General features: G+C 44.2%; 1 protein-coding gene across 1 annotated transcript in view; it reads right to left on the bottom strand.

Annotated features, from left to right (window-relative positions):
• The window catches only part of DNAH9 (dynein axonemal heavy chain 9), a 398,671-nt gene that overhangs the window by 355,326 nt on the left and 17,625 nt on the right, over window positions 1–25,720 (bottom strand). The window contains exons 7-13 of the mRNA XM_077834481.1: window positions 21,189–21,356; window positions 17,429–17,545; window positions 16,016–16,166; window positions 8,789–8,903; window positions 5,641–5,709; window positions 3,123–3,249; window positions 919–1,174 (exon numbers count right to left, since the gene is read on the bottom strand). Coding sequence (XP_077690607.1) covers window positions 919–1,174; window positions 3,123–3,249; window positions 5,641–5,709; window positions 8,789–8,903; window positions 16,016–16,166; window positions 17,429–17,545; window positions 21,189–21,356 — 1,003 coding nt within the window. The remainder of the gene's footprint in view (window positions 1–918; window positions 1,175–3,122; window positions 3,250–5,640; window positions 5,710–8,788; window positions 8,904–16,015; window positions 16,167–17,428; window positions 17,546–21,188; window positions 21,357–25,720) is intronic.

Genomic DNA, 25,720 nt, shown 5'->3' on the forward strand with positions numbered 1-25,720 from the left:
CTCCCTCCCAGTCACAGCAAGCACTTGCATTTAGAGGCAGGTGACTCAGGGGCTGACATGGGGAAGAAGCCCCGTCCCAGGCTTTATGTTCTGTCTGAAGCGAGGCAATTTCTCAGCACCTGATCATCCCCAAAAGGTGGTTTTGCTTTGCAGAGTCATAAGAGCAAAAGTGCTTCTGGTCACCCCATGGATTTTTGGAAGGAAACAAAAGGGCATCTTCCACCAGTTCATTTTCAAATGGGAATATTCACCACCAGGAAACTGTTCTATTTGCACTTAAAATTAACGAGGTAAGAACCGACGTAAAAGCATCCTGAGGTAATGGTGCATATGAACAGCCTGTGCATTATTAATCGTACTCTTCATTTCACGCTTCTAGAAAAAAATCTATTTGCTGCAGTGACCTTTCCTGGGAATAATCAGGCATCAGCGCTGCACAGGCCTCCCTGGCTCTAGAGGGGTTCAATCACTTTCCATTCTGGTGTCAGAGCACCACTGGAAGAGTGACCAACCGCCCCAGAAATCACCACTCTGGTATCCCCGAAAGCAGCACCTCTCCATAGCAGTGGTTAGCAGCACTGGGGAGACCATACAGCAGGGTCTCGCTTTTCTTGTGTTTCAGCCATCCAACTGCTTTATTTTTAGCAAATTAAAGAGGTCAGTGACAACAGCCCGTAAAACGGCCCTCCTCCAGTGGTAACACTGCTTTTCTCGTGAGCTTTCAAATGTCCTTAAACACAAAGCTACCAGTCCCAGACCCTCCTCCAGATGCCACAGTGCCCAGGAAGGGAGTGGATGGCCATAGTGGAGGAATGTGAGCACATGTCCATGAACACATCTGACCTGGGAATCCCAGCTGAGGAGTACGAGGGCAATGACTCACCTGCACCTCCCCAATCAGTGGGTTTGTGGACTTACCTTCTGTCTTCCAGTTCAGTGTCTCTTCTGCCTCTTTCAGCCTGGAGTCAATATCCTGCAGCTGCCCCTGCACCAGAGGGTATTCCACCTCGAGGACTGTCCTCAGGATCTTATTGTACCCATTCACCATCAGCTCCAAGTTAGCCACCAGCTTCCGGTACGACTCCTTGGAGGAGTAAATTTCTGCTGCTGTTTCGGGGATGCTCTCCACATGGTTTGCCTCCAGATAACTCACTTCCCTGAGCACTGAAATCAGCTAGAAAACAACCAGTGCAGATAGACTCATTGTGATAGGGTGTCCACCCCCACACAGGCCCTGAAGGGGTTAAGGTGGTCAGGTGGGCCAATTACCTGCCCAGGCTGCACCTGGACAAGAAGCCAGGGAGCAGGGATTGATTAAATGAGGCTCAGCTAGACAGAAAGAGGAGGGGCCTGTATAAAGTCCAGGAGCTGAGGGCAGAAGGAGGCTGCAGAGTAGCCTGGAGTCACTCACTGGGAGAAGGGAGGTGTGTTTTGAGCAACAGAGGCATGTAGCCTACAGTTCTCCCTGGGATGAGGCAGTTGTGTGACTGGTAAACTCAGAGAAGGGGAAAGAGCCAGAAATTATGGCAAGGCTCAGGGAAAAGCCAGTAAGGGCCAGGATAGAACAGACTTTTGGGTGCTGACTTGAGGGCCCCTGAGCTAGAACCTGGAGTAGAGGGTGGGCCCAGGTTTCCCTGCCAGCTACTAGGGAAGTGGTGCAAACCAGACAGTGGAGAGAGGACTGCCTGGGACAGTTTGCCCAGGACAGCTTTGATACCCCAGAAGGGGAGGACCATAGTGACCTGGCCAGAGGGCTGAGTCACAAAGAAGAAGTTGCAGCTCCTGGAGTGAGAGGGGCCACAGGGCAAGACAGGACAGGTGAACAGACTGCCAGAGGGGGTGCAGCACCTGGAAAAAATTAATCCCCAAAGCGGCCAGGGGGAGGCACCCTAGTGGTGAGTAGACCCCATGGACTCATTGTTTCTTCTGATGACACCTACAGAACTGCAGTCCAGGGACTGACCCACTCACCTTCTCTCAGTTAGCTGCCACTTTTCTAATTCTGAACATTTTTTAGTTTTCAAAAGCAATGATTTGGAGGTGGCTTTTTACTTATAGGGGAGCTTTTCTCTGACAAGTGACCCACAAATGCATCGTACTGAATGTCTCCCACCAATCTCTATACCAATGTACTTTAAGAACAAGTAACAAGATGGTTTTTCTAGCTGCCATCCCAGCAAATTCCTTGCAACCCCTGAAAGCCATGCTGGGCTTTTTCCTTCTCAAACATCGACCCAGTGACACCTGTGCAACCTTCTCACCTTCATGGAATTTGCACAGGTGTAACTCATTGGAACTTAGCAAACAATTTTCTTGATGATGCACAAAAAGGAATGGACTCATGCTTCCCCCCCTTTGAGCTATGTGGTCTCTGTGATGCTAATGGGAATATCAGAAAAACAATGATAAAAACTGAGGTTTTTTACCAGTAGATACAACTATAAATGCACTGAGAGAGCAGAACCAAAAACCTCTGCTTAGCCACATGGCCAGCTTCAACACAAACTTCCTATAAACAAAATCCTCTTTCCCCTACCCCCAACTAAAAATACATCAGAGCCAGAGCCCCTTTGTGTGCTTCATGGACCCTGCCTGGATTTTCTGTTGAATCCATCCCCAAGGACATATCCTGTTTTATACCACTGAAAAAACAGGTCACCCTAACACAAGGACAGTGAATTCTTAAAAAGAAAAGGAGTACTTGTGGCACCTTAGAGACTAACCAATTTATCTGAGCATAAGCATTCGTGAGCTACAGCTCACTTCATCGGATGCATACTGTGGAAAGTATAGAAGATCTTTTGCATAGTAAATTCTTACAGCATGAAGCATGCAGGCTCCAAAACAGCTGAATTAGGATTTGTGTGTGAGGTACACAGGAATTTCCACTGGAAGGATTCACTTTGAATATGATATTTAACAGGAGACATGGCCCAGGAGGAGAAGAGTAAATCCAAGTTGTCTGTCAGGGAAGATGCTGCATGGTGCTGGGAATGCACTTTTAGCAGAGTGGGTCCAATGCATCTTCTTGAACCCAGGGTAGCCCCAGTGAAATACAGTCACGTGACAGGGTGCAATGTGCAGTAAGTCTTGCAGTGAGATTAATTATCTTCATATTTTACCTGCAGATCAAAATTGACTGTGATCAGCTTGGTCTCTGGATCTCGTCTTATAACTGGCCGGGTGAGATTATACTGTGATTTTTCAGACACTGTCTGGGACCAATCCTTATAGAGCTTCTCCTGATACCTGCCAGAGACAACGTTCATCAGGCATCTGCCAGTCAGCCAAAGAGGCAGGTCTGAATGAAAGATAAACCTACTTCACAACTCAGAAATATGAATGAATTTTAAGAAAAAATATCCCACAGCACCTCCACAAAGACCAAACCTGCAAATACATGCATGAGGAAACTGGGAAAATGCAAATCAGAAAGTCAAAGATTTCAGGTAAGATATTCAAAAGCACCTGAGTGATTTAGGAGACTAAGTCTCATTTTCAAAAGTGCCACACCAACAGATTTTCAAAGGTGTTTGGTCCCCAAAAGCTGCAGATCGGTGCCTGGTGGGATTTTCAAAAATGCCTAAAGATGTTGTGTGTTTAACTACCATCAATGTCATTGTTGACAATCCCACTAGGTGCCTATCTACATCTTTAGGCACCTGTGAAAATCTGGCTCTGGGGCACTTAGGAGCCTATGGGTATGTCTACACTTTGAGCTGGGGGTATAATTCTCAGCTCAAATTGACATACGTGCAGTAGTTCTGAATGAGCGAAAACAGCAGAGTAGCCATGAGGGCATGAACGGTGGGAGGAGCTATCCTCCCTGCATACAATCCCATCAGAAGCACTAGGTAGGCATGCAAACAGCTAACCCCTCCCACCACTCGCCCAGCCATGGCTACACTGCTATTTTAGCATATGTTGGTATGTCTCTTTGAGCTGGGAATCACATCCCCCACTCAGAGTGTAGCCGTATGCTAAGTTTCTTTGAAACCAATGGGACTTAGGTTCCTAAACGTTTAAGTTGCTTTTGAAATGGGGACTTAGGATCCTGGACTGTTCTGAGAGTTCTATCCCGTGTCATGACAGCTGGCACTGTTGAACCATTATTTGAACATTTCTAGCCCCTCAGCTGTTAGGAGGAGGACACTGAAATCTGGCAGGCTGGTAGAATCATAGAATCATAGAATATCAGGGTTGGAAGGGACCCCAGAAGGTCATCTAGTCCAACCCCCTGCTCGAAGCAGGACCAATTCCCAGTTAAATCATCCCAGCCAGGGCTTTGTCAAGCCTGACCTTAAAAACCTCTAAGGAAGGAGATTCTACCACCTCCCTAGGTAACGCATTCCAGTGTTTCACCACCCTCTTAGTGAAAACGTTTTTCCTAATATCCAATCTAAACCTCCCCCACTGCAACTTGAGACCATTACTCCTCGTTCTGGTAGTCCTGAAGTCAGACAGGGTTTCATGGGGACAGTGAAAAGCAGCTATCTAGATTATGCGTAATTATACGCCATACAGTCTCATCATTTGTGTATGTGCAGTTTGCTCACCTACTGAAAGTTTATAGCAGCACTTCAGCTTCTGCTAGGCTGTACCGCACATGCTCCCTGGCACCAAGGAGACTCCTGCAGCATTCCCAAGACATCAAAGGGGTTGTAATTCTATATGGGGCACAGTCAAAAAGTTTCTTCCTCCTCCTTTCACCACCAAACCGAGGTTTGGCCTAGAAGCTTGGAGCATGGTGGGTGGCACCTTGATGGAATGAGCTTTCCACCAGTGAGAACTTCTTAATTCGGCCAAGGCTGGATTCTCAGTTAATTACATTGCCAATTAACACATTCCTGAATGGTGAAATTTCACCCCAGTAACAAACAGCAAATCTTCATATACTTACCCCACATGAAAAGTCACAATTTTTGATGGAAAATGGCAGGTTTTTACCCATAATAGTTAATATTAATTTTTGTGGGAATCACTCCACAACTGGGGCAAAACCACAAGGTATTCTGAGTTTTGGGAAGCCGGTAAGAAGATGTTTTTCCACATGGATGAATTTCTAGTCCTAGTTGAGTGTCTAAGAGGAGAACGTAATATTTGCTGCCTGTACACTGGTGTGCACTCAATAGTGCTACCATGGCAGAGCTGTGCTGGGAAACATTGTCAAGAGATCCACACTCCGGATCCGTCCTGAAGGGTCTTTTATAGGGATTCTTCACTACATTGATTTCATGTTGTAATTAAAACGTCTACCCTTTTCATCATCCATTTAAGATCCAGCTCTTCTAATAAGTCTGTATCAGGAGAGATACTCCAAGGAGGCCAGCCCTGTATTTCTCATTAGCTGATTAACATCAGAAAGCGATTCTGTGATACACACCTGCCAAGTGAAAACCTCTGGAAAACAAGCCAATGCAGAACAAAATAATACAGTGCTTCTAATCACAGAAAAACAAAACCAAAGGCGTCCGATTTAGAGACTACAAGTGCTTAATGCAAGCTACAAAGTAACAGATTGGCTGGAAGCTAGGGCTCTGCTCCAACGCCCACGGGAGTCAACAGGAACCTTTGGATACTCCTGTAATGTGCAGCTGAATCAAACCCTTATATAAGATAGGGCTAAGTGAACAGACTTACCTTTCTAGCAACTGTACCATGTCTTTGTACTTCTGTATCATTCTTTTTCCTTCAGGGGACTCCAGGCAACTATCAGTGGAACAGAGGCATTGTTACACAATGGATGGAAACTGTAGATTACCTCCTTGTTTCAAACACACTTTTCTGAAAGCATTTCATGCCATGGGCAGGTGCCATTTTAACAATCCTGGAGTTTTAGATTCTATACATGTGCTTTCATTTAAGATTAAATCTAAGTGTATTTGAACTCTTCAGGGCAGGGATTGTCTTTGTTCTGCATAACAGGGCCCTGGGTTTTGACAGGGGTCTCTAGGTGCTACAGTAATACAAATAATAATCACAGATGATTTATCTGCCTTCTCTTAAATGTTTTTATACTGCTAAAGGCTCAGGTTTAAGTGCAAGACCCGTGCCATTCTTAATGTAAGGTTCATCACTTTTTTTTTTTTTTTTTTTTAAAATACCCCACATGGCCAATATGATACTTGGGGGCTCCCAGCATTGCAATTCTGCAATTCCCCCATTCCCCGGTTCTCCCCTTCTACCTAGCCTTAGTGCAGCGCTATTGAGTGTGGCAATTACCCTACCTCCCCCCAGATGCCACTGCCTTATGGAGCTCATGAGTGCCATAGCTCTTTGACTCTCCTAGCCTCTCTTTGCCCAGCAGAGCTTGGACGGATTGCAGACTCTTCACGTCCCCAGCTTGGATTGCCCTGTGCAATGTAGGAGAGAGCTCCAGCATTCCCATTTCTTCATCTGCATTTTTGGTGGCTGAGAGTTTTGCAGAGCACCCCCACAGCTGTACTCTCTTTGTGATGCCTGGATTACTGTACAAAGCAATAGCAGGTTTAGTACATAAGTCTTTACAGTTGGGACTTTTTAATTCACCTTCGTCCATGTTTTAGTCTTATTTAAATCCATGTAAAGTTTGAAAATCAAGCTATTTTATTAAACTAGAGAGAACCAAAAAAGTTAAGTGCTACGTAAAATGTCCCAAGTGTCAGATTGAAGCATCGATGGCTTGCAAATGGCCTGATCAGCTGCCTTCAGCCTTTAAAAAACCTTTGATTGTACCCTGGATGTAAACCCCAACCTCAACTCCTCAGCAGTCACGAGAGGGGAGAAAATGGAGCTCAGGAGCAGCTGCCTGTGTCCTGACTCTCCCTTTGGGATTGTGGGGGAACAGGTGGGATCTGGGCAAAGCTGAGACTGAGAGGACTGCGTAGGGGGCTCTGAGGAAGGCAGATTGACCTGTGATAGAGCCCGTGTTCCAAGCCCTCAGGACGGTGGCCTAGAGCACTGTGGGATTGCACTGGGCAGACTTTGTACAACTACAGTGCCTGTGCTTCCCTTACACAAGAACTAGCATTGCAATGCCTTAAAGTGAACCACTGAGAGCTCAGGCACGTCATACAGCTATTGCACTGGACACACCTGTGACACGCAGGAAGCATAGGCGTGATGTGTTTCATGTGGTGTCCATGCAAATGCTCTCTAATGTAGAGAGCCTGAGGGTACCAGTCCAGTGCTGTGCTGTAAAGGAATGGCTAGTGACTGAATTCAGATGGAATTTTTTTTTCTTTACAAATGTTCAGGTTTATCATCAAAAAATGTGAGGGGCTTTGGTTTTTTGATGAAAATCTGAAATTTTTTCACAAAAACCAATATTTTTTTCACAGAAATTTGCATTGAGTTGAAAGGCCAGTGTCTGCCAAACAAAAGTTTTGGACCAGCTGTAAGTAAGGCCCAGAACTCCTTCACACAGATCACTGTGCAGTCACCATACAGGAAAAATATTCACATATGTCAGGGCCAGATCTGAACAAGGCTTCCTCACCCCACCACAAATGCCCTGAGCTAGTCAGTCCTCATCTTCCCTTTTTATTTTTATTTTACCTTACAAGCTGCACGTCTGCTACAGCAGCCTCTCACCTACAGCTGGAGGGCAGGTTATTAGCTGAGCCTAATGGAGTGAACAGAATCTGTATAAAATGCAGATCTGGCCTTTCTTCACGGTGTATAGCATTTGCTGTGAAAGCTTCCAGGGAATGCAATAGATTTGGGTTATGTGTATGGGGCAGTGGGTATGGGCTTCCATTCTCACCCTGTTAATGTCTTTATTACTACAAACTAGTAGTATAGTTAGGATGGCAGCACACAGGCTATTGATAGCAAAACACTGGACAGAGCAAAGGGAATGTCTTATTAGAGGACTGTTTCAAAAATGCAGACTCATCACAGTTTATAATCCCTTCTAGCAAGAACCAGCAGCCAGAGTCACCCCACGCTCCAAGGTAATGCCGATGGAGTTCTTTCAACCGTCATGAACCAAAACCATCAAACTCCTTTGCTTAGTTGCTTTCTGCTTCCTATGGCTTTATCAGGTGTGCCTACAACCAGTCTCAGGCCAGTAAGAGATGAAAGCAGCCAGTATGTGGGGACTGTTTTTACTAGATGACCCATAAATAACAAAAAAAGAAATGTTCTGATGGAAAAAATTTCAATATCTTCCAGGTTTGCCCCTTAATGGAGGGTGCAATTGTTTTCAATCCTTCTCATTTGTGGACAAGCAGCACCCCCACTGACCTCTGCCAATGCACTTCAATCCTGACCCTTAGCCCCCTTCCTATTTCAACCCTGGAAACTCCACACAGTTCTGCCAATGCTGCTCGGTCTAGTACTACAGCTGTCCCTGCTGCAGCAGTGCAAAACCCCTTTCCCTTCACAGCTCTGCCAAGGTGCCTTAATCACAACCTGAAGCATCCCTATTGTTCTAGTCCTGGGCTTCTCTTGAGCAGAGACTATCTATGCAGGATTGTATAGTGGTGGGGAAAAGGTCCAATAACTCCTTCACTTCGAACCTAAACCTATGTTTGAAAGCTGATAAGCCCTGTGCATCTACCCACTGTGCCTCTTAATCATTTTACAACCAACCCAATTAAGGAACTTATTAAAAAATGATTTCAGGAAAGCTGAAAACACAATTGTAATTACTTCTCCATGACAAACACACTTTACCTTTCTGGCTAAAAAAGGATTTTTAGCTCGAACTAGAATACAATAGTCAACACGGGATGAAATTCAGATTAATTGAGAAAAGGGATCGAGATAGTTAAAACAATAACTTATCTGTGATAAAGATACGCACGGATGTGTGATGTGCCTAAAATGACTGAATGGGACCTGGATCCGGTCTCTCAGCTCCTGAGCCCAGCGCAAAGCCCCAGCTACCAAGGACATGTTCCTGTGCACGGAGGGGTAGCCTGAATGAAGACAAATGTAACTTAAAGTGAGGATTTGAACGTATTTACTACACAGCTCTGCACAGTATACCATCCCCAACAGCAGAGATCCCACTGATGACAACATGTCTATTTAACGTCCCCCTGATTTCCTAGGATTTCTCTTCGAACCCAGCATTTTGGAATCATAATACAATCCTGGAGCAAAGGCAGGCTTTAACTGCCTACTTGATGGGGGATCCCAGTCAATGTCTGTCTCAATCTCTTTGCTCTGCTTTGTGAGTCATTAATGACTTTGGGAACAATGCCTCACAGCAAACTCAACAGGTCCTGAAAGAATTGCAGTGGTATCTGGCAAGGCAAGTTAATGGCATGCTGTGATTCTGTGTAACACTAGTGCCTCATGGAACATACTATCTTTGATTAAATGGGCTGCCTGATCCCCTGATTTGCAGAATCACTGCGCTCCAGACTAAGAAATCTGCAAAACTTGCCAGGGCCTGGGGACCTCGTTGTGCCATCAGTCAGGACGCAATAACAGCAGTGGCGTTGCTGGGAGCTGTGCATGCAGAGCAAGAGCAGCACAGAGCTGAGAATGATCACATCTTTTACACAATTCAACAAAATATTTCTACTGACTTAGAACAACTTGCAAAGCAAACACAGCCAGTGATGTCCTGGTCCCATTAACATCAACGAGAGTTTTGCTGTTTACTTCAAACAAGTCAGGCTTTCACCCCACATATTTAACCTAGTGCCAAATAACCTTTTTCGTCTGACTCTTTCAAAATGTTTAGGATGATTTATTACATCTTTGCAATGATCAAACTAGGAGTGGCAAGGACACAGTGTAAAAATACACAGTGCTTCTAACTCGCGCACCTTTATATGTGTTTACTTCAGATTAAAATATTTTAAGCCATAAATATTTTCAAACCACAGAGCATTAAAAGCAGAATAAAACAAAGTAACTGTAGCACCAATATAGCACAGCCCACACTGACACAATGTGGATCATGGTCCCCGTCTAGTGTCAACCCATATATAGAAAGGGTCGTGAGTCAGTTTCAGCAGCTGAGTTATAAAGCCTGCTTCTTTAACTCAGGAACTAGAAGCTCATACTTTAAAATCCTGAGGTCCAGGTTCATTCCCTGAAGGTGGTGTGATCTGGGTATCATTCAAATAGCTAGTCTTTGATTCTGACAATCTGATAGGAGCCTGTCTCTTCCATCCTGTGTCAGTGTTCATGGACTGAGTAAACCAACAGTAAAACTCATGGCGATCGGGGGAAGTCCCGAACGACTGGAAAAAGGCTAATGTAGTGCCCATCTTTTAAAAAGGGAAGAAGGAGGATCCTGAGAACTACCGGCCAGTCAGCCTCACCTCAGTCCCTGGAAAAATCATCCTCAAGGTCCTCAAGGAATCAATTCGGAAGCACTTAGAGGAGAGGAAAGTGATCAGGAACAGTCAGCATGGATTCACCAAGGGCAACTCATGCCTGACTAATCTAATTGTCTTCTATGACAAGATAACTGGCTCTGTGGATGAGGGGAAAGCGGTGGACATGTTGTTCCTTAACTTCACCAAAGCTTTTGACACGGTCTCCCACAGTATTCTTGCCAGCAAGTTAAAGAAGTATGGGGCTGGATGAATGGACTATAAGGTGGATAGAAAGTTGGCTAGATTGTCGGGCTCAACAGGTAGTGATCAATGGCTCCATGTCTAGTTGGCAGCTGGTATCAAGTGGAGTGCCCCAAGGGTCGGTCCTCAGGCTGGTTTTGTTAAATATCTTCATTAATGATCTGGAGGATGGTGTGGATTGCACCCTCAGCAAGTTTGCAGATGACACTAAACTGGGAGGAGAGGTAGAGACGCTGGAGGGTAGGGATAGGATACAGAGGGACCTAGACAAATTAGAGGATTGGGCCAAAAGAAATCTGATGAGGTTCAACAAGGACAAGTGCAGAATCCTGCACTTAGGATGGAAGAATCCAAGGCACCGCTACAGACTAGGGACCGAATGGCTAGGCAGCAGTTCTGCAGGAAAGGATCTAGGGGTTACAGTGGACGAGAAGCTGGATATGAGTCAACAGTGTGCCCTGTTGCCAAGAAGGCCAATGGCATTTTGGGATGTATAAGTAGGGGCATAGCCAGCAGATCAAGGGACGTGATCATTCCCCTCTATTCGACATTGGTGAGGCCTCATCTGGAGTACTGTGTCCAGTTTTGGGCCCCACACTACAAGGAGGATGTGGAAAAATTAGAAAACTTGCAGCGGAGGGCAAAAAAAATTATTAGGGGACTGGAACACTTGACTTATGACGAGAGGTTGAGGGAACTGGGACTGTTTAGTCTCCGGAAGAGAAGAATGAGGGGGGATTTGATAGCTGCTTTCAACTACCTGAAAGGGGGTTCCAAAGAGGATGGATCTAGACTGTTCTCAGTGGTAGCAGAGGACAGAACAAGGAGTAATGGTCTCAAGTTGCAGTGCAGGAGGTTTAGGTTGGATATTAGGAAAAACTTTTTCACTAGGAGGGTGGTGAAACACTGGAATGCGTTACCTAGGGAGGTGGTAGAATCTCCTTCCTTAGGAGTTTTTAAGGTCAGGCTTGACAAAGCCCTGGCTGGGATGATTTAGTTGGGGATTGGTCCTCCTTTGAGCAGAGGGTTGGACTAGACGACCTCCTGAGGTCCCTTCCAACCCTGATATTCTATGATTCTATGATTTCTGCTAATGCACTTTGCATTTACAAGTTTCAGGGGAAATGCTGGAAACGCATATCCAGGCAGCGTACAAGTCTCTCTGTTCAGACATGCAAGTCCCATTAACTAGGAGAGGCAGTTACATGAGCATGTGGTGATGGGAGAAACTCCTTCCTCTCACAGGTTAGTTAGATGTAAAACTAAGCACGTGTCATCAATCCCAATTTCAATTTCAGGTAAAGTGGATTAAAAAAAAACATGATTTAAAAAAGAATCTGACTTTTAAAACAATTTGAATCCATTTTTTTTATTTCAATTAGATTTTTATTTATATGTTGCTAGTTCTTTAATTTCTTCTCATTTTGTAGGCCTTGGCTGATAAAGTGATGCTTTTCAGAGTTGGTCAAAAAATGTCCACTGAAACATTTTTGCAATGGAAAATGACATTTGACAAAACAATTTTTTTTACCAAAACATTTTTGCTTTCATCAAAAACTTTCAGCAAGTGAACACACATGCAAGAAGTAAGGAGAATAATCAGAAAGAACTGGAAGTATTAATATATAAGCTAAATTATTATGTAATTGGTGTCACACAGAGATTTGGTGGGAAAGGTCTCATGACTGGAATATTGCTATAAAGGGATACAGCAAAATGTCCCATAAATCCTTGGAATGTATTAGGGACAAGTTTTTGTTTCAAAAAGTGGAGGAAATAACCAGGGGAACAGACATTTTAGATTTGATTCTGACCAACAGGGAAGAATTGGTTGTAAATCTGAAGGTGGAAGGCCTTGGGTGAAAGTGATCATGAAATGACAGATTTCATGAATCTAAGGAAAGGGTGAGAACAGCAGAACAAATTAAAAAAAGAAGACTTTAACAAACTCAGTGAACTACTGTGTAAGGTCCCATGGGAAGAAAATCTAAGGGGAAAAGGAATTCAGGAGACCTAGTAGGTTCTCAAGGTGACAATATTAAAGGCACAACTGCAGACTATCCCGATGCAAAGGAAAGTTAGTAAGAATAGTAAGAGGCCATTATGGCTCCATCAGGTGCTCTTTAATGATCTGAAAATCAAAAACAAATCCTACACAAAATGGAAACGTGGGGTAATTGCTAAGGAGGAGAACACAAGAACAGCACAAGCGTGTAAGAAAAAATCAGAAAGGCTAAGGTGCAAAATGAGTTACACCAAGCAAAAGACATAAAAGGCAATAAGATATGTTCTTTAAATACATTAGGAGCAAAGAAAGCTAAAGGAAAGTGTAGGTCCACTACTTAGCAGGAAGGAGAGCTAATAACAGATGACATCAAGAAGGCTGAGGTGTTTAATGCCTATTTTGCTTCATTGTCTTCACTAAAAAGTTTAATGGTGACCAAATACCCAACACAATTAATATTAACAATGGGAGGGGCCACACCCTCACTCTAGTCAACAAGAGGCAAGTGAGTTCTTATGGGCTCAGCCCAGCACTAACCGGACACACCTGTATGGCTTACTCTGCCGGGAGGGAGGGAGGCTGAAATGGGAAAGCCTGCCACGCACTAGGGGAACGTTGCTGTGCTTCAGAGACAGCTGACTACAGGGACAGATCAGCAAAGAGGAAGACAGTCACAAACCCTGCCATCCCTGAGACTGCACTGACCAGGTACCAAGCAGGGGTTACCAAAAGGAGAACCTGGAAGCAGACCCTAACCCTGATCAATGACTCTAGAGCCTGCAGGTAAGCCAAGCCCCAAAGGGATTACCAAAAGATTGCCAAAGAGTCTGATGACCTTTGTCTTTTTCTTTTACTCTGATTCTCCTTCTTCCAGAGGAGGGAGAGGGAAAGGAACCTTTTTATTTGTCATGTTTGAAGAAGCCCTTGTGTAAGCAGCCCAAATCATCATCTGGCTGGGACTCAAAGGGGCCCTCACCCACCACAAACAACAAGGGGGAAGGAACACAAGTCAAAACAGGGTAAGAACAGGTTAAAGACTATTTAGATAAGTTGAAGGTATTCAAGTTGGCAGGGCCTGATGAAATTCACCCTAGGATACTTGAGGATCTAGCTGAAGCAATCTTGGAACCATTAGCAATTATCTTCAAGAACTTAAAGAGGACGGTTGGGGTCTCAGAGGATTGGAGAAGGGGAAACACGGTACCTATCTTTGACAAGAGGAACAAAGAGGACCAGGGAATGATAGATTAGTCAGCCTAACTACGATACCTGGAAAGATACTGGAAAAAATATTAAACCATCAATGCATAAACATCTAGAGATTATAAGGAACAGCAAATACAGATGTCAAGAACAAATCATGACAAAACAACTGAAGTCTCTTCTTTGACAGTGTTACCAGCCTGGTTGATATAAGGGAAGCAGTAGATATGATATATCATGATTTTAGCAAGGCTTTTCACACAGTCCCACATGACATTCTCATAAGCACACTAGGGAAGTGTAGTCTAGAGGAAATAACTATAAGGTGAGTGCACAACTGGTTGAAAGACTGCACTCAAAGTGTACTTATCAGTGGTTTGCTGTGAAACTGGGAGTGTGCATCTAGTGGGGTCCCACAAGGGTCAGTCCTGAGTTCGGTACTATTCACAAATTTCATTAATGCCATGGCTAATGGAGTGGGGAATATGTTATAAAGTTTGCAGATGTCACTTAGCTGGGAGGGACTGTAAATTCTTTGGAGGACAGGATTAGAATTCAAAATAACCTCGACAAATTGGAGAATTAGTCTGAAATCAACAAGATGAAATTCAATAAAGATAAGTGCAAAGTATTTCACTTAGAAAGGATAAATCAAATCCACAACTACAAAATGGAGAATAACTGACTAATACTGCAGAAAAAGATCTGGGGATTAGAGTGGATCACAATTGAATGCAAGCCAACAATGTGATGCAGTTGCCAAAAAGGCTAAGATCATTCGGGGTGTATTAACAACGAGTGTTGTATTCAAAACATGGGAAGTAACTGTCCCACTCTACTTGGTATTGGTGAAGCATCAGCTGGGGTACTGTATGCAGCTCTGGCCACCACACTTAAGGAAAGATGTGGACAAATAGGAAAGAGTCCAGAGGAGAACAACAAAAATGATCAAAGGTTTAGAAAACCTGACCTCTGAGGAAAGGTTTAAAAAACTGGGCATGTTTAGTCTTGAGAAAAGAATACTGAGGGGGGAACTGATAAGTCTTGAAATATGTTAAGGGCTATTCTAAAGAGGACAGTGATCAATTGTCCTCCATGTCCACTGAAGGTAGGACAAGAAGCAATGGACTTAGTCTATAGTAAGGGAGATTTAGGTTAGATATTAGGAAAAACTTTCTAACTCTAAGCGTAGTTAAGCTCTGGAACAGGTTTCCAAGAGCGGTTGTGGAGTCCCCATCATTGGAGGTTTTTAAGAACAGGTTGGACAAACACCTGTCAGGGGCAGTCTAAGTTTACTTTGTCCTGCCTCAGGTGGATATGAGAACTTCTCAAGATTCCTTCCAGTCCCACATTTCTATGATTTTTTTGGTTTTGGGGTTTTCATTTTTCTGATCAAATATTTTTCAGCAATCATTCCCTGATCAGCTTTAATGCTCTTGTTTCTTTATTTAGAGTTTCCTAATTATTAGCAGAATTTCAGATCTTACACACAGGCTTTTTCTACTAAGAAGTTTAATCTTTTTGTAGTTTATGTTTTTGGTTGAATGCAGAATATTCTGGAAAAGTATCAAGTGAGGGAAAGAACTATTGTTTTTAATTTCTGAGAACATACAGGAGAGTTTTCTACCTAGCTGAAATGTTAACCTTACTTCTACATCTGATTGGGGCGTCCTTTCACTCCCCCAGAACTCAGACCAATCACAGCTCACAGATTAGACTCTGCTAGCAAATACTCTGTTGTTCATAAGATTATTAACTACAGGTGTACACATGTATTTTGTATTATTATAAGGGAACTGAATAGTTATTTCAAATATTTATTTTAAATTATTTAATATTAATATTTGAGTAACTATAAGATTAAGTACATTTATCACACAAAGAAAAATTTATAATTTTAAGAGTGCTCAAGTTTAAGAGTAAAAGGGAATGATAGGTGGGGGGAAAAAATTACATTTGGTAAGAGTTTGTAGCAAAACAATGTTAATCTTTTCAATATTTTCTTTGTCTATGGCAATCTGTAAAATGCTCTAATGTAGTGAAATTGAAATAAATTAGTTTAAAAACCTGCATTCACAATTTTAATTATAAAAATTATATATTTTAATCTAAAACCACACTAGTACATATTTTCAAATTAGTTTGAGGATTTGTAAAACTGATTTAAGTAAATAATCTTCTTTAAAAAATCAGATTTATATCTTGATGAAAATCAATTCAAATCATCTTGATTGCTCTGCTGTTGTTTCTGGTCAAACAATTTTGCACAATTACGAACACGAACCTAGCTCCATCTCCTCCTGAATATGCCTCAAGTAGATCAATTTAGCATCATCCAGGTCTCCGTCAAACATGGTGATAAGCCGAGGATATTTGTCAGAGGCACTTGCAGCTATCACTGGCCGTTCCAGAAGGCTCCCAAATATGTCCAGTAACTAGGGAGAGGAACAAACGGAAAAGAAAAGGAAAAAAAATCACAGCCCCAGCTTCTCCAGCAGCCCCTGGTTCCTATGAACCTCTTTAAAGGCCATGAACTCTCACTACTGTATTCAATAAGGGATGGTTTTGAAAAAGAAAAATCTGCACTGATCACACTCATTTTTCCATAAAGTCCCATCTCTCGTTCACAAGCATTTCTCAAGCTTTCTCCACAATATGCAGTGCATCGCAATGATCAGAGCTGGTCAAAATTTGTCAAATGAAAACTATTTTCATCCAAAAACAGCTTTTTTTCCCCGAACAAAAATTTTTCACCCCCCCTCCAAAAAAAAGTTGACACTTTCCATTTTTCACAACATTTGTTATCAACTTTTTTATCAAAATGTTAGTGAAATCATTAATGACAATTTTCACTCACCGAAAACCCCGTTTTTTCATAAACAAAAGATTTTTATTTAACAAAACCTTGGGTTTTTTGTGTACACCACATTTCAGGAACCATAAAAACATCAATAAAATCATTTCATGAAATAGTCTTAAAAATGAAAAATGGGTCCATTTGGACACCTGCTAAATGGGACCAACATTGACCTTTTGAACTTGCTCATCAAATGTTTTGCCATTGTTCTGTCAGCCCCAGGGCTGAGAGAAGGAGTGTCTTGTGGACTAGCTCCCTTCCCAGTTCATCTCTCAACTCTTCTGTTCCTCTCTCTGCCTCTACTTCTCCAGCTGGTCCTCGCCTGCCACTGTGCCCTGAAATGGCTGCCTTGCTCCTTATTTCCTTTCTACCCCAACTGTTCCAGTCCCTGGAAGCCACTGGCAGTTCTAGTCCCTGAAGGTAACTCCTGTTTCCTCTCCTCAGAAATGAGAAGCCTGGAAACCAAAACAAGCAGCTTCAAACAGGGAGGAGAGCTAGACAACTCTTCATGCACCACAAGCAAGTGCTCTGAAGACCAACACTAGCCCACAGGCTGCAGTGTGGGAATCTCTGCTCTGTTGGCTTGTATAGCAGCACAAACACGCAATGCATCTCCCTGGGCATCCAAGCTGTCACCTTATTAACCCTTCACAAACAAAGCAACAGACAGGAAACTAAACAGTCTATTTTAGCTAGAGAAATGCTTTGCATTTAGAAAAGCAGTCTGCATGTCCTGAACATGGCACTGTCAGAACACAGCTATGGGACATGTAGTTTGTTTGGGGGAGGACGGGGTACCTGCACAAAAAGAGCTTCATTTCTTTGGCAAGAATCACAGACCTTGAAGGCATGCTCCAAGCCAGCTGCATCATCAAAAGCCTGGCTGAAAATAGTCCCCAGCCTTCTGTCCATATCTTCCACTTTCTGCTTAAAGTCAGAGACATCATGTTCGAACTCCTAAGGAAATGGAGCACATCAAGCTATTATACAATGTTAGAGTGAGGAACACCGTTCTTGACAAGAATCACCCTGCTTTGGACACTGTCCCCCACTCCTTTCCCCACGCCAAGAGCAGGAAAGGGCAGTTCCCTGTAAGAGGCAGATCCTCAGCGGGTATAAATCAGCGAAGCTTCACTAACTTCAATACAGCATCATGATTTTACCCCAGCTGAGGATCTCGCCCTAAGTATCTTCAAGCCCATTTGTCTGTGCACCTTCATGACTTGAATGATGTTATTTTTCAGCCATGCAAACTGTAAAAATGTTTATTTTGGGGAGTGTATCATAAGTCACATCTCTAGATCAGAAATCTTGAAAATGCACCTTTTGCATTAAAAAGCAGACATACTTTTAAACCAAATTCATGTTGTGGCTCTGATCACAAGCTTACTGTAAATGGGACCGTGTTGAGGCAATGCCATTATCTTTCAACCCATTCTTCATGCATCAATTTTAATAAATGCTTTGAAGTTTGAGAGAGAAAACTAGGTTGTTGGTTTTTTTAAAAAGGTAAAATAATTTTGAACCACACAAAGAATCACAGGGACTTGGCAAACCCGCCAATCAGATTTCAGGCTTCTTAACCTGGACAAAACTTCTTAGCCAGCATCAGCAAGGTCCTGGAATTTTGGGTCTCAGATTTTCTCTAGATTCCCTAACAGCACTGGCTCGTGGCTGGCACAGCTGTGAAGGGGCCATAGCTGATTCATTAACAACCGTGGTTCAGAAAATCCCGTGACAGGCAGGGGAGAACAGGATCTAAAGCCAGCCTCTTCAAGAGGCAGATTTCTGATCCTAGCAGCCACTTTTGTGACCTCCTTCCCTAAGTAAGAACTGTCTGGAACAATAACAGTCTGACAGCTGAGCTCAATAGTAAAACCCTGACAGCCAGCACAGATGTTAGACATATCACAGGGATTCCACTGCTGTGGACTGCAGATGGCAAGACACAGCCAGTGACTGGAGGGGAGTCCTTCTATTACCTCGTTGGCCCCATCCCCAAATTGGACAGTTCCAATTACTAATACTCAGGGAAGGGAACAGTTATTTTAACTTGTCTGTAATGCACCATTATATACGTATATCACAGTACAGGAAATAAATATAATTCCATACAATAACCATGTCAAAAGAATATCAAGCTCACTGAGGCACTGAACAATAAAAAAATGACATCTGCAAGGTGGCCTGTGCAAGCTTAATTCTGCCCTTTGCGCATATGCATGACACAGTCTTTAAATACATGAGCACACAGTGTAGTTTCCACAGGACTCATGCCTCCTTCAGTGAGCAATGAAAGAAGCAGATACCCAAGGTATTTTTATCCTCATTGTTCAATGTGTAGATTGCCCACACACATACCCGTTGCCTCGTTCAGGTCAGCCATCCCTTCCCTTCCTTCCTTCTTCACTATGTGCTATCCAGCTTCTGCAATGCATGAGATGGGGGGCACATGGAATCTTGGAGGACTTTTGTTACTGTGATCTAAGCCTGTATCACCTCGAGGTTAGGCTATGCAGTATGCTCCATGTGCACCTGTAGCTTAAATCAGCTTGGTGACTGAAGCTGGCATAGAATGCAGCTACTTGCTCATTAAGCAGTGCATGTCCCTGGCAGCACATGGCACCCCTGCTTCAGGATCAGCACTGGCTGCCTTTTGGTTTCCAGGTGGAGTTTAAGGTTTTAACCTCTAACGTCCCAAACCACCTGCGACCTGCTTTGAGATCTACTAATGAAAAGCACCACAGGTGCCTGCTTCCTCCTTGCCCTGAGGGTGCTCAACCCCTGCTCTTCCCAGGCTCCGCCCCCACTCCACCCCTTCCCCTATGCCCCCACCCCACCTCTTCCCGCCTCCACCCTGCCTCTTCCCATCCAGTTCCACCCCTTCCCCCGGGTGCGCCCCAGCCTCAATCCTCCTCCTTCCCGCAGCACCTCCTGCACACCACTCAACAGCTGATTGCAGCAGGCGCTGGGGGGAAGGGGAGGAGCTGGCTGCCAGCGGGTGCTAAGCATCCACTAATTTTCTTTCTGTGGGTGCTCCTGGGCTAGAGTGCGCTGCTAACTAGCTGCAATGGACAAGCAAACCAGTCAGTGAAGACACCATCATGACTGCAATTGCAGGATGAGGTGAATGATGGAAGTAAGAGAAATCAGGAGTCCCTTTGCATGATATATAACCATGGGCAGCAGATCCCTCAGGAAATGTAATTCCCACTCTGGCTTTCTTATTGAAAAGTTGACAGTAGGCTACTGAGTTTAGTGCCCATGTTATAAAGTCTCCAAATAAACTTTAAAATAAAACAGCATGCCCAAGCAAGTACTGGCATGAGCCTTAGGAATCAGGATGGTCTGTGAGCACCAAGATCTGTGTGTTAGATCCATTACCTGGAGAATATTTGGAATATTTCCAGTTATTCTTATAGTAGAAAGAGACCCTGAAACATAAGCCCTTGTATCAGAGCCCTGGTGTGAGGCCTGAGGCCTGGGCTAAAGTAGTGGTCAAAACTTTGCTAATATAAAGCAAAATCAGGTTGTGAGCAAGAGGCAGGCCCTGCTCACAGAATCTGGCAAAAAAAGCGTTGATATTGCAAAAAACACACATGCCTAAAAGGTGCTAGGCACAGAGCACTCATGCAAACACATTCCAGAAGGGTAGTACCAGAACACCCCATACCAAGAATGGTACAAACACATTCCCTAAAGATAGGTTTCAGAGTAACAGCCGTGTTAGTCTGTATTCGCAAAAAGAAAAGGAGTACTTGTGGCACCTTAGAGACTAACCAATTTATTTGAGCATGCATATTTCGAATGCATCCGATGAAGTGAGCTGTAGCTCACGAAAGCTCATGCTCAAATAAATTGGTTAGTCTCTAAGGTGCCACAAGTACTCCTTTTCTTTATTCCCTAAAGAGAACAGGAACACACTGACCCATCCTCAAGATAAGGTCAGGATGCCAGTTTGATGGATAAAGATGTACAAGGTAACGGGTGGTAACTGGCTATGTCAGAGGAGCAGTATGTAACTTGTTTGTATTAATGTATAAAAAGATATCTCAAAGGGAGTGTCTTTGACTGACCTAGGGGATAATCGAAAGTTCCACCATTAACTAAGCTAGTCCATTGCAACGGGCATACATGTGTCAGTGTACCTGTAACCATTGAGCCAGGACATTAGAACCATGCTTCGTTGACAATAAACCTGAACAAGTGCCTTCGCTACAAACCAAGTCTGTGGTTATTGGGCAGTTTGATCGGAGCCTGCTATATGGGCTATCTGGCCAAAGTCAGTACAGCACGCAGACAGAACACACACACACGGTCAGCCATCTAACCACAGTTCTGTTATAAGCGTGTAAAAACGTACCCACTGTAACCTCTGGGAACCCAATTTAGAAGACAGCCTTCTCATGCAACCTGCCAGGGGCTAAAAGCACCTTTCAATCTAGGGGAGAAAAAAATCAGGAAATGATGCACTGAGGGAGGAAGAGCCTGGAAACAAAGCTAGAGAATTTCAAGTGGATTTGGGATTTATCTAGAAAGAACATGCTTCTTTGAAAGCATTTACACACATTTAGTTCTCCTGGAGTCCAGTACCACCTACCACGTTGTTTGTGTCGAGACAGTCATAGCTTCGGTCTGAAAGTACTTTGTACACCTCCTGGAACTCTTCATACAGGCTCAGGACCCGCTGGCTCAGCGCCTTTCCTCTTATCCCACTAAACTCTAGCTTTTCCAGCTTCATTATGTCCAAGGCTGTTGCTAGGAAATCCTTCAGAGTCAATCAACAGAGGAACAAGTTAAGATGTTGACAAAAGAAGATGACAGCAGCTCTCACAACAAGGAGGCACATTCACACTGTGAAACCATGTGGACAGCTACAGGGACACTTTATAAGTGATCAGCATATGCTTAGTGCCGGATATGGACTGACATAGGGCTGGCTATAGCACAAGCCGTGCATCTCATAGGCTGGGCGTATCTTCTCCTTCTCCAGCCCTGCTGCTAGAGCTGGAAGCATCTATTCCCTCTCCACCGGTGCTGATGCAAGGGGAGGCAACTCAAGGAACAGTTTAGTCCTTTCCAATTTCTTCTCAGGGATTCTGCAAATTGTGAAGTCAGTCTTGGGCTGAAGATTAGCCAGAGGGAGGGTAATGAGATACATAGCAACATGTCATAGAGGGGGTGGGAGAATATCTAGTGGAGTATCCCAGGGAAAACTATTAAGACTTTGGCAAAATTTTCAAAAATGTGTAAGGCCTGGGTGCACAAAGGGAGTTAGACACCTACAAACCTGTTTTGGGGACTAGTGCCATGCACAAAACTGCCACCAAACCCTCCAGGTGCCTAAACTCACTCCGCGCCCAAGACCCTGCAGTAAATGTTCCCTAGCGCCTATGTCCCTGCCTCTGAGTATTTGCCCTGCTGCCTCCCTGTGGGCATCCAGCGTCTAACTCCCACCTAAGCCGTGAAGCAATTCAGAAACCAGGGGAAGAGATGCAGATAAGAAGCAATTTAGCCACCTAGGACCAGATTTTCAAAGGTATTTAGCACCGAAAAGTGCACATTTGGTGGGATTTTCAAAAGCAGCTAGGTGCAGACTGCTGAGATCCAGGGGAGTTCTGCACCTGGGGTTGAATGCCAAAAGGAGTTAGACTCCTAACTTCCACCAAAATCAGGGGACTAACCGCTTTTGAGTATTCAGCCTCTAGGCATGTCTGAAAATCCCACGAGGTGCCTAGCTGTGTCTTTAGGCACCTCTATATCTTTTTAAAAATCTGGCCCGTAGGAGCCCCAAAAACCCATTGAAGGTCAGTGGGACTTACGCACCTGTCACTTTTGAAAAATGGGACTTCAGCTTCTATGTCGCTCAGGATACCTCTACCCTGCATTCAAATCAGAGGTGTGACTGCAGCACATGTACACACAGCTTTGATCCAGCTAGCCCGGGCAACAGCAGCAGTGAAGCCATGGCAGCTGGGCTGTGCAAGCCTGCTCGGGACGCTGGGTATGCATTCCAGCTGCTAGCCCACTCTGCCCCCTGTGCTGCTGCAGCGTCGCTGCTATTGGTACTTGACCCAGCTAGATCAATGCTAGCTCGGGTCTGTCTATACGTGCTGCATTAACACCTCTGGCTGCAGCGAAGACGTATCCCGAGGTGAGTCACATCATAGGCCAGGCAAGTGACAGCCCCTTCCTTGTGTATAATACTGGTGAGAACACACCTGAGACAGCTCTGGACACCTCAGTACCAGAAAGGAGTGCATGAGTGCGGCAAGCAAACCATCCAACAGAAGTGCCCAAGAGCCCTTTATATCACATCATTGTATATTCCGATTAGGGGAATCACATGGATCAGCAGACAGTGCACCAGGAGATTAGCAGATCTAGGGGAAAGTCTGGGAGTTTTGCTATTGACTTCCAGAAGGTCAGGATTTCATCTCTGGGGTCCAATCCCAGTTTTGTAATTGACTCGCTTCGTGACGCTGGGCAAGTCACGTAAGCCCAGATTTTCAAAAATGGTCTCTAAATCAGTGCCTTAATTCAGGGATGCCCATCTTAATATGCCTAGGTCTGGAGCCGCAGCGCCACAGCTCCCATCAATTTCAGTCATATCAGGAAATAATTTTCTGTCCAAACAGACCACAGCTTCCGGGTAATTGGTAATTAACTAAACTGGATCTTTCAAAGATCCTTCCTGCACTGCCTGCAGAATACATGCTATCGGAGTGCTAGTTCAGCGAGAGAGCAGATTCGTTAGATAGGTACAATTTAAAACAGGACAAAGACAAAGTGGAAGGGAAGGGAAAGAAACGAGCCTCTTTCCATGTACATCTATCCGCCAACCCACATTTAATAGCTATTACAGCCATTGTGCAATCTATTTTAATTTGCCAAATATCTTCAAGGTAAAAATAAGAAGTCCTATCTCACACTATTCTAGGAGGTTTGCTTGGGAATGAAAAAGAAAAAAAAAAAAAACAGAAGAAAGGAAGAAAAAAGAAACTCAGGAGTTTCCTGTGGATTTCCTCATGAAGAGGCTAGAGACCATTAGGTTTTTAATTATGATGAGGCCTAGGACACATTTAATTGCATCTCACGATGCATGCAAAGCTGAGTATAATTGGGAAGATCCCAGTATAATAATCGCAGATCCCATGGCACTTTCACTACACCTTGAAGGGTGTATTAGGAGGCACACATTGGTAACTATTGCCCAACTTTAAATAAAAATAACTAAGTTATCTGCAGCCACAAGATGCAGATTGCAGCTGAAAAATCTCTGTTTTCTTTCTAGCTCCCACCTTCCTAGCATCTAAGCAACAAGCAATTGGTGCACCAGATCCTTAGCAGAGTTACGGTGCATAATTACTTCATTGTTCCTATTGTTCTCATTATGAATTGTAATTACTAATGTTTTTATTTATGTTTGTCTTGATAGAATGGCCAGGGTAATTTGATTTACTGCATACCAGCTCTTATGGAAAACATCATTCTGAAAAGCTTTAATATAGACATTAGTGATTGGGAGTTTTCTGCTGTGTTAATTAAATGGGGTGCATAAAAAAATGCAGTGAGCTGCAATCAATAGTGCTTTGTATTCAGTTGCAGTATATCCTCTGAGAGACAGCGAGAACAAAATGTTCTAATTTAAGCTGAACTTTTGCTAAAACGAGGCAAATGCCAGCCCACTACATTTTATGCATCTGCTGACGTCGGGCTGAGGCAGCAATGAAAGAAGAGAGTCCCCTTAAAAGTGAAGTGAAAAGTTTCTTAATATATACATGTGTGTCTAAGAATGCAAATCCTTAACAGAATGGCATCTACATTCAGCTCCTGGCACAATGGGCCCTGCTCCCAGGCCAGAGCTTCCAGGTACTACACAACACAGGTAAAGTCAGAATTAATATATAAAGCGTAGACCTGGCAGAGTCAAGACCTAGATACACGTCATGCACTGTTCCAGGAGCCCATCATCAAGTTGGAAGCTGGCAAGTGATAGTGCATTGCAGTGGTGAAATCTCCCTCCCCTGAAGGCCCTCTCATTTTGTTTCTCCCGACTTGTACCAACCACTGTAATGTGCAGTTGCATACCTTTGTCCCTACCACTCTTTGAAAATGTGTGATGCTCGAGCCACAATATCATCAGTTGGTAGGGTTGCCAGGCGTCCGGTTGAAAAGGGGACCTGGCAGTGTTACTGGAGTTCAGTTACCAGAGTAACCGCCTTCAGCCTCCTTGCCGAGAACATGGGAAGAGCAGCAGCTGCTGCTGGAGCCTGGAAGAGCTGCTCAGCTGCTGACGAAGAGAACTGACTGGCTTCCAGACCCAGCTCCAGCTTCTCCAGAGGCCACTGCTGGGCAGCAGCAGCAGGACACAGCTCTGGGCTCTCTTAGCAGTGTGATGGGGGGCTGCCTACCATCCCCAACTGAGCCCATGCAGAAATTCAGGGGGTACCTACTCCTGCCTAGCACCCCCTGACTCAGTGCAGTGAAGCGCAGGCCAAGGACACCAGCAGGGGATTAGCAGTGTGTGGGGACACGGGGCACAAGGCCTGAGGGGTCCTCCACAGACTGAATGGATTTAGACAAACATCTAAACTAAATTTAGATTAATACACAGCTAATGTGGGGCTGTGGGGGGCTGGAACAGGCAGTTTCTTGGTCGGGGGGAGAACTGTCTGGGGCTGTAGCAAGCAGTTTGGCTAAGGGGTGGGTGGCTGGAGATGTAGCAAGTGGTTTGGCTAAGGGGCTGGGGGTAGAGCTGTTGAATTGGGTTGTAACTTTTGAGGTACCAAAACCAGGACATCTAGGACAATCCCAAGCCCACATACCTGGCCAGCTGGCAGTGTGTACTGAGCACCATACAGATTTCCCAGGACAGCTACCTTAAATAAAGGGAAGATCCTAGGAACACTCAGACAGGTGGCAGCCCTGCTGTTGAGCAGCACCCATAGCCCCAGGACTGAGATTGTGCTGATGGATTTCTAGCACCTGTGTGCCATGAAACCTAGTAAGTGCCACACATTCCCCTTTAGAGGGCTCTGCTTCTTTGGAGTGACTCTTGTGAGCAATAATACACCAATGCCAGCACAGAGAGAGGACCCAGGTGTGTATTCCGCATGTTCTTTAGCTAGG

This window comes from Eretmochelys imbricata, chromosome 14 (genome assembly GCF_965152235.1).
Source record: "Eretmochelys imbricata isolate rEreImb1 chromosome 14, rEreImb1.hap1, whole genome shotgun sequence".
Lineage (NCBI taxonomy): Eukaryota > Metazoa > Chordata > Testudines > Cheloniidae > Eretmochelys > Eretmochelys imbricata.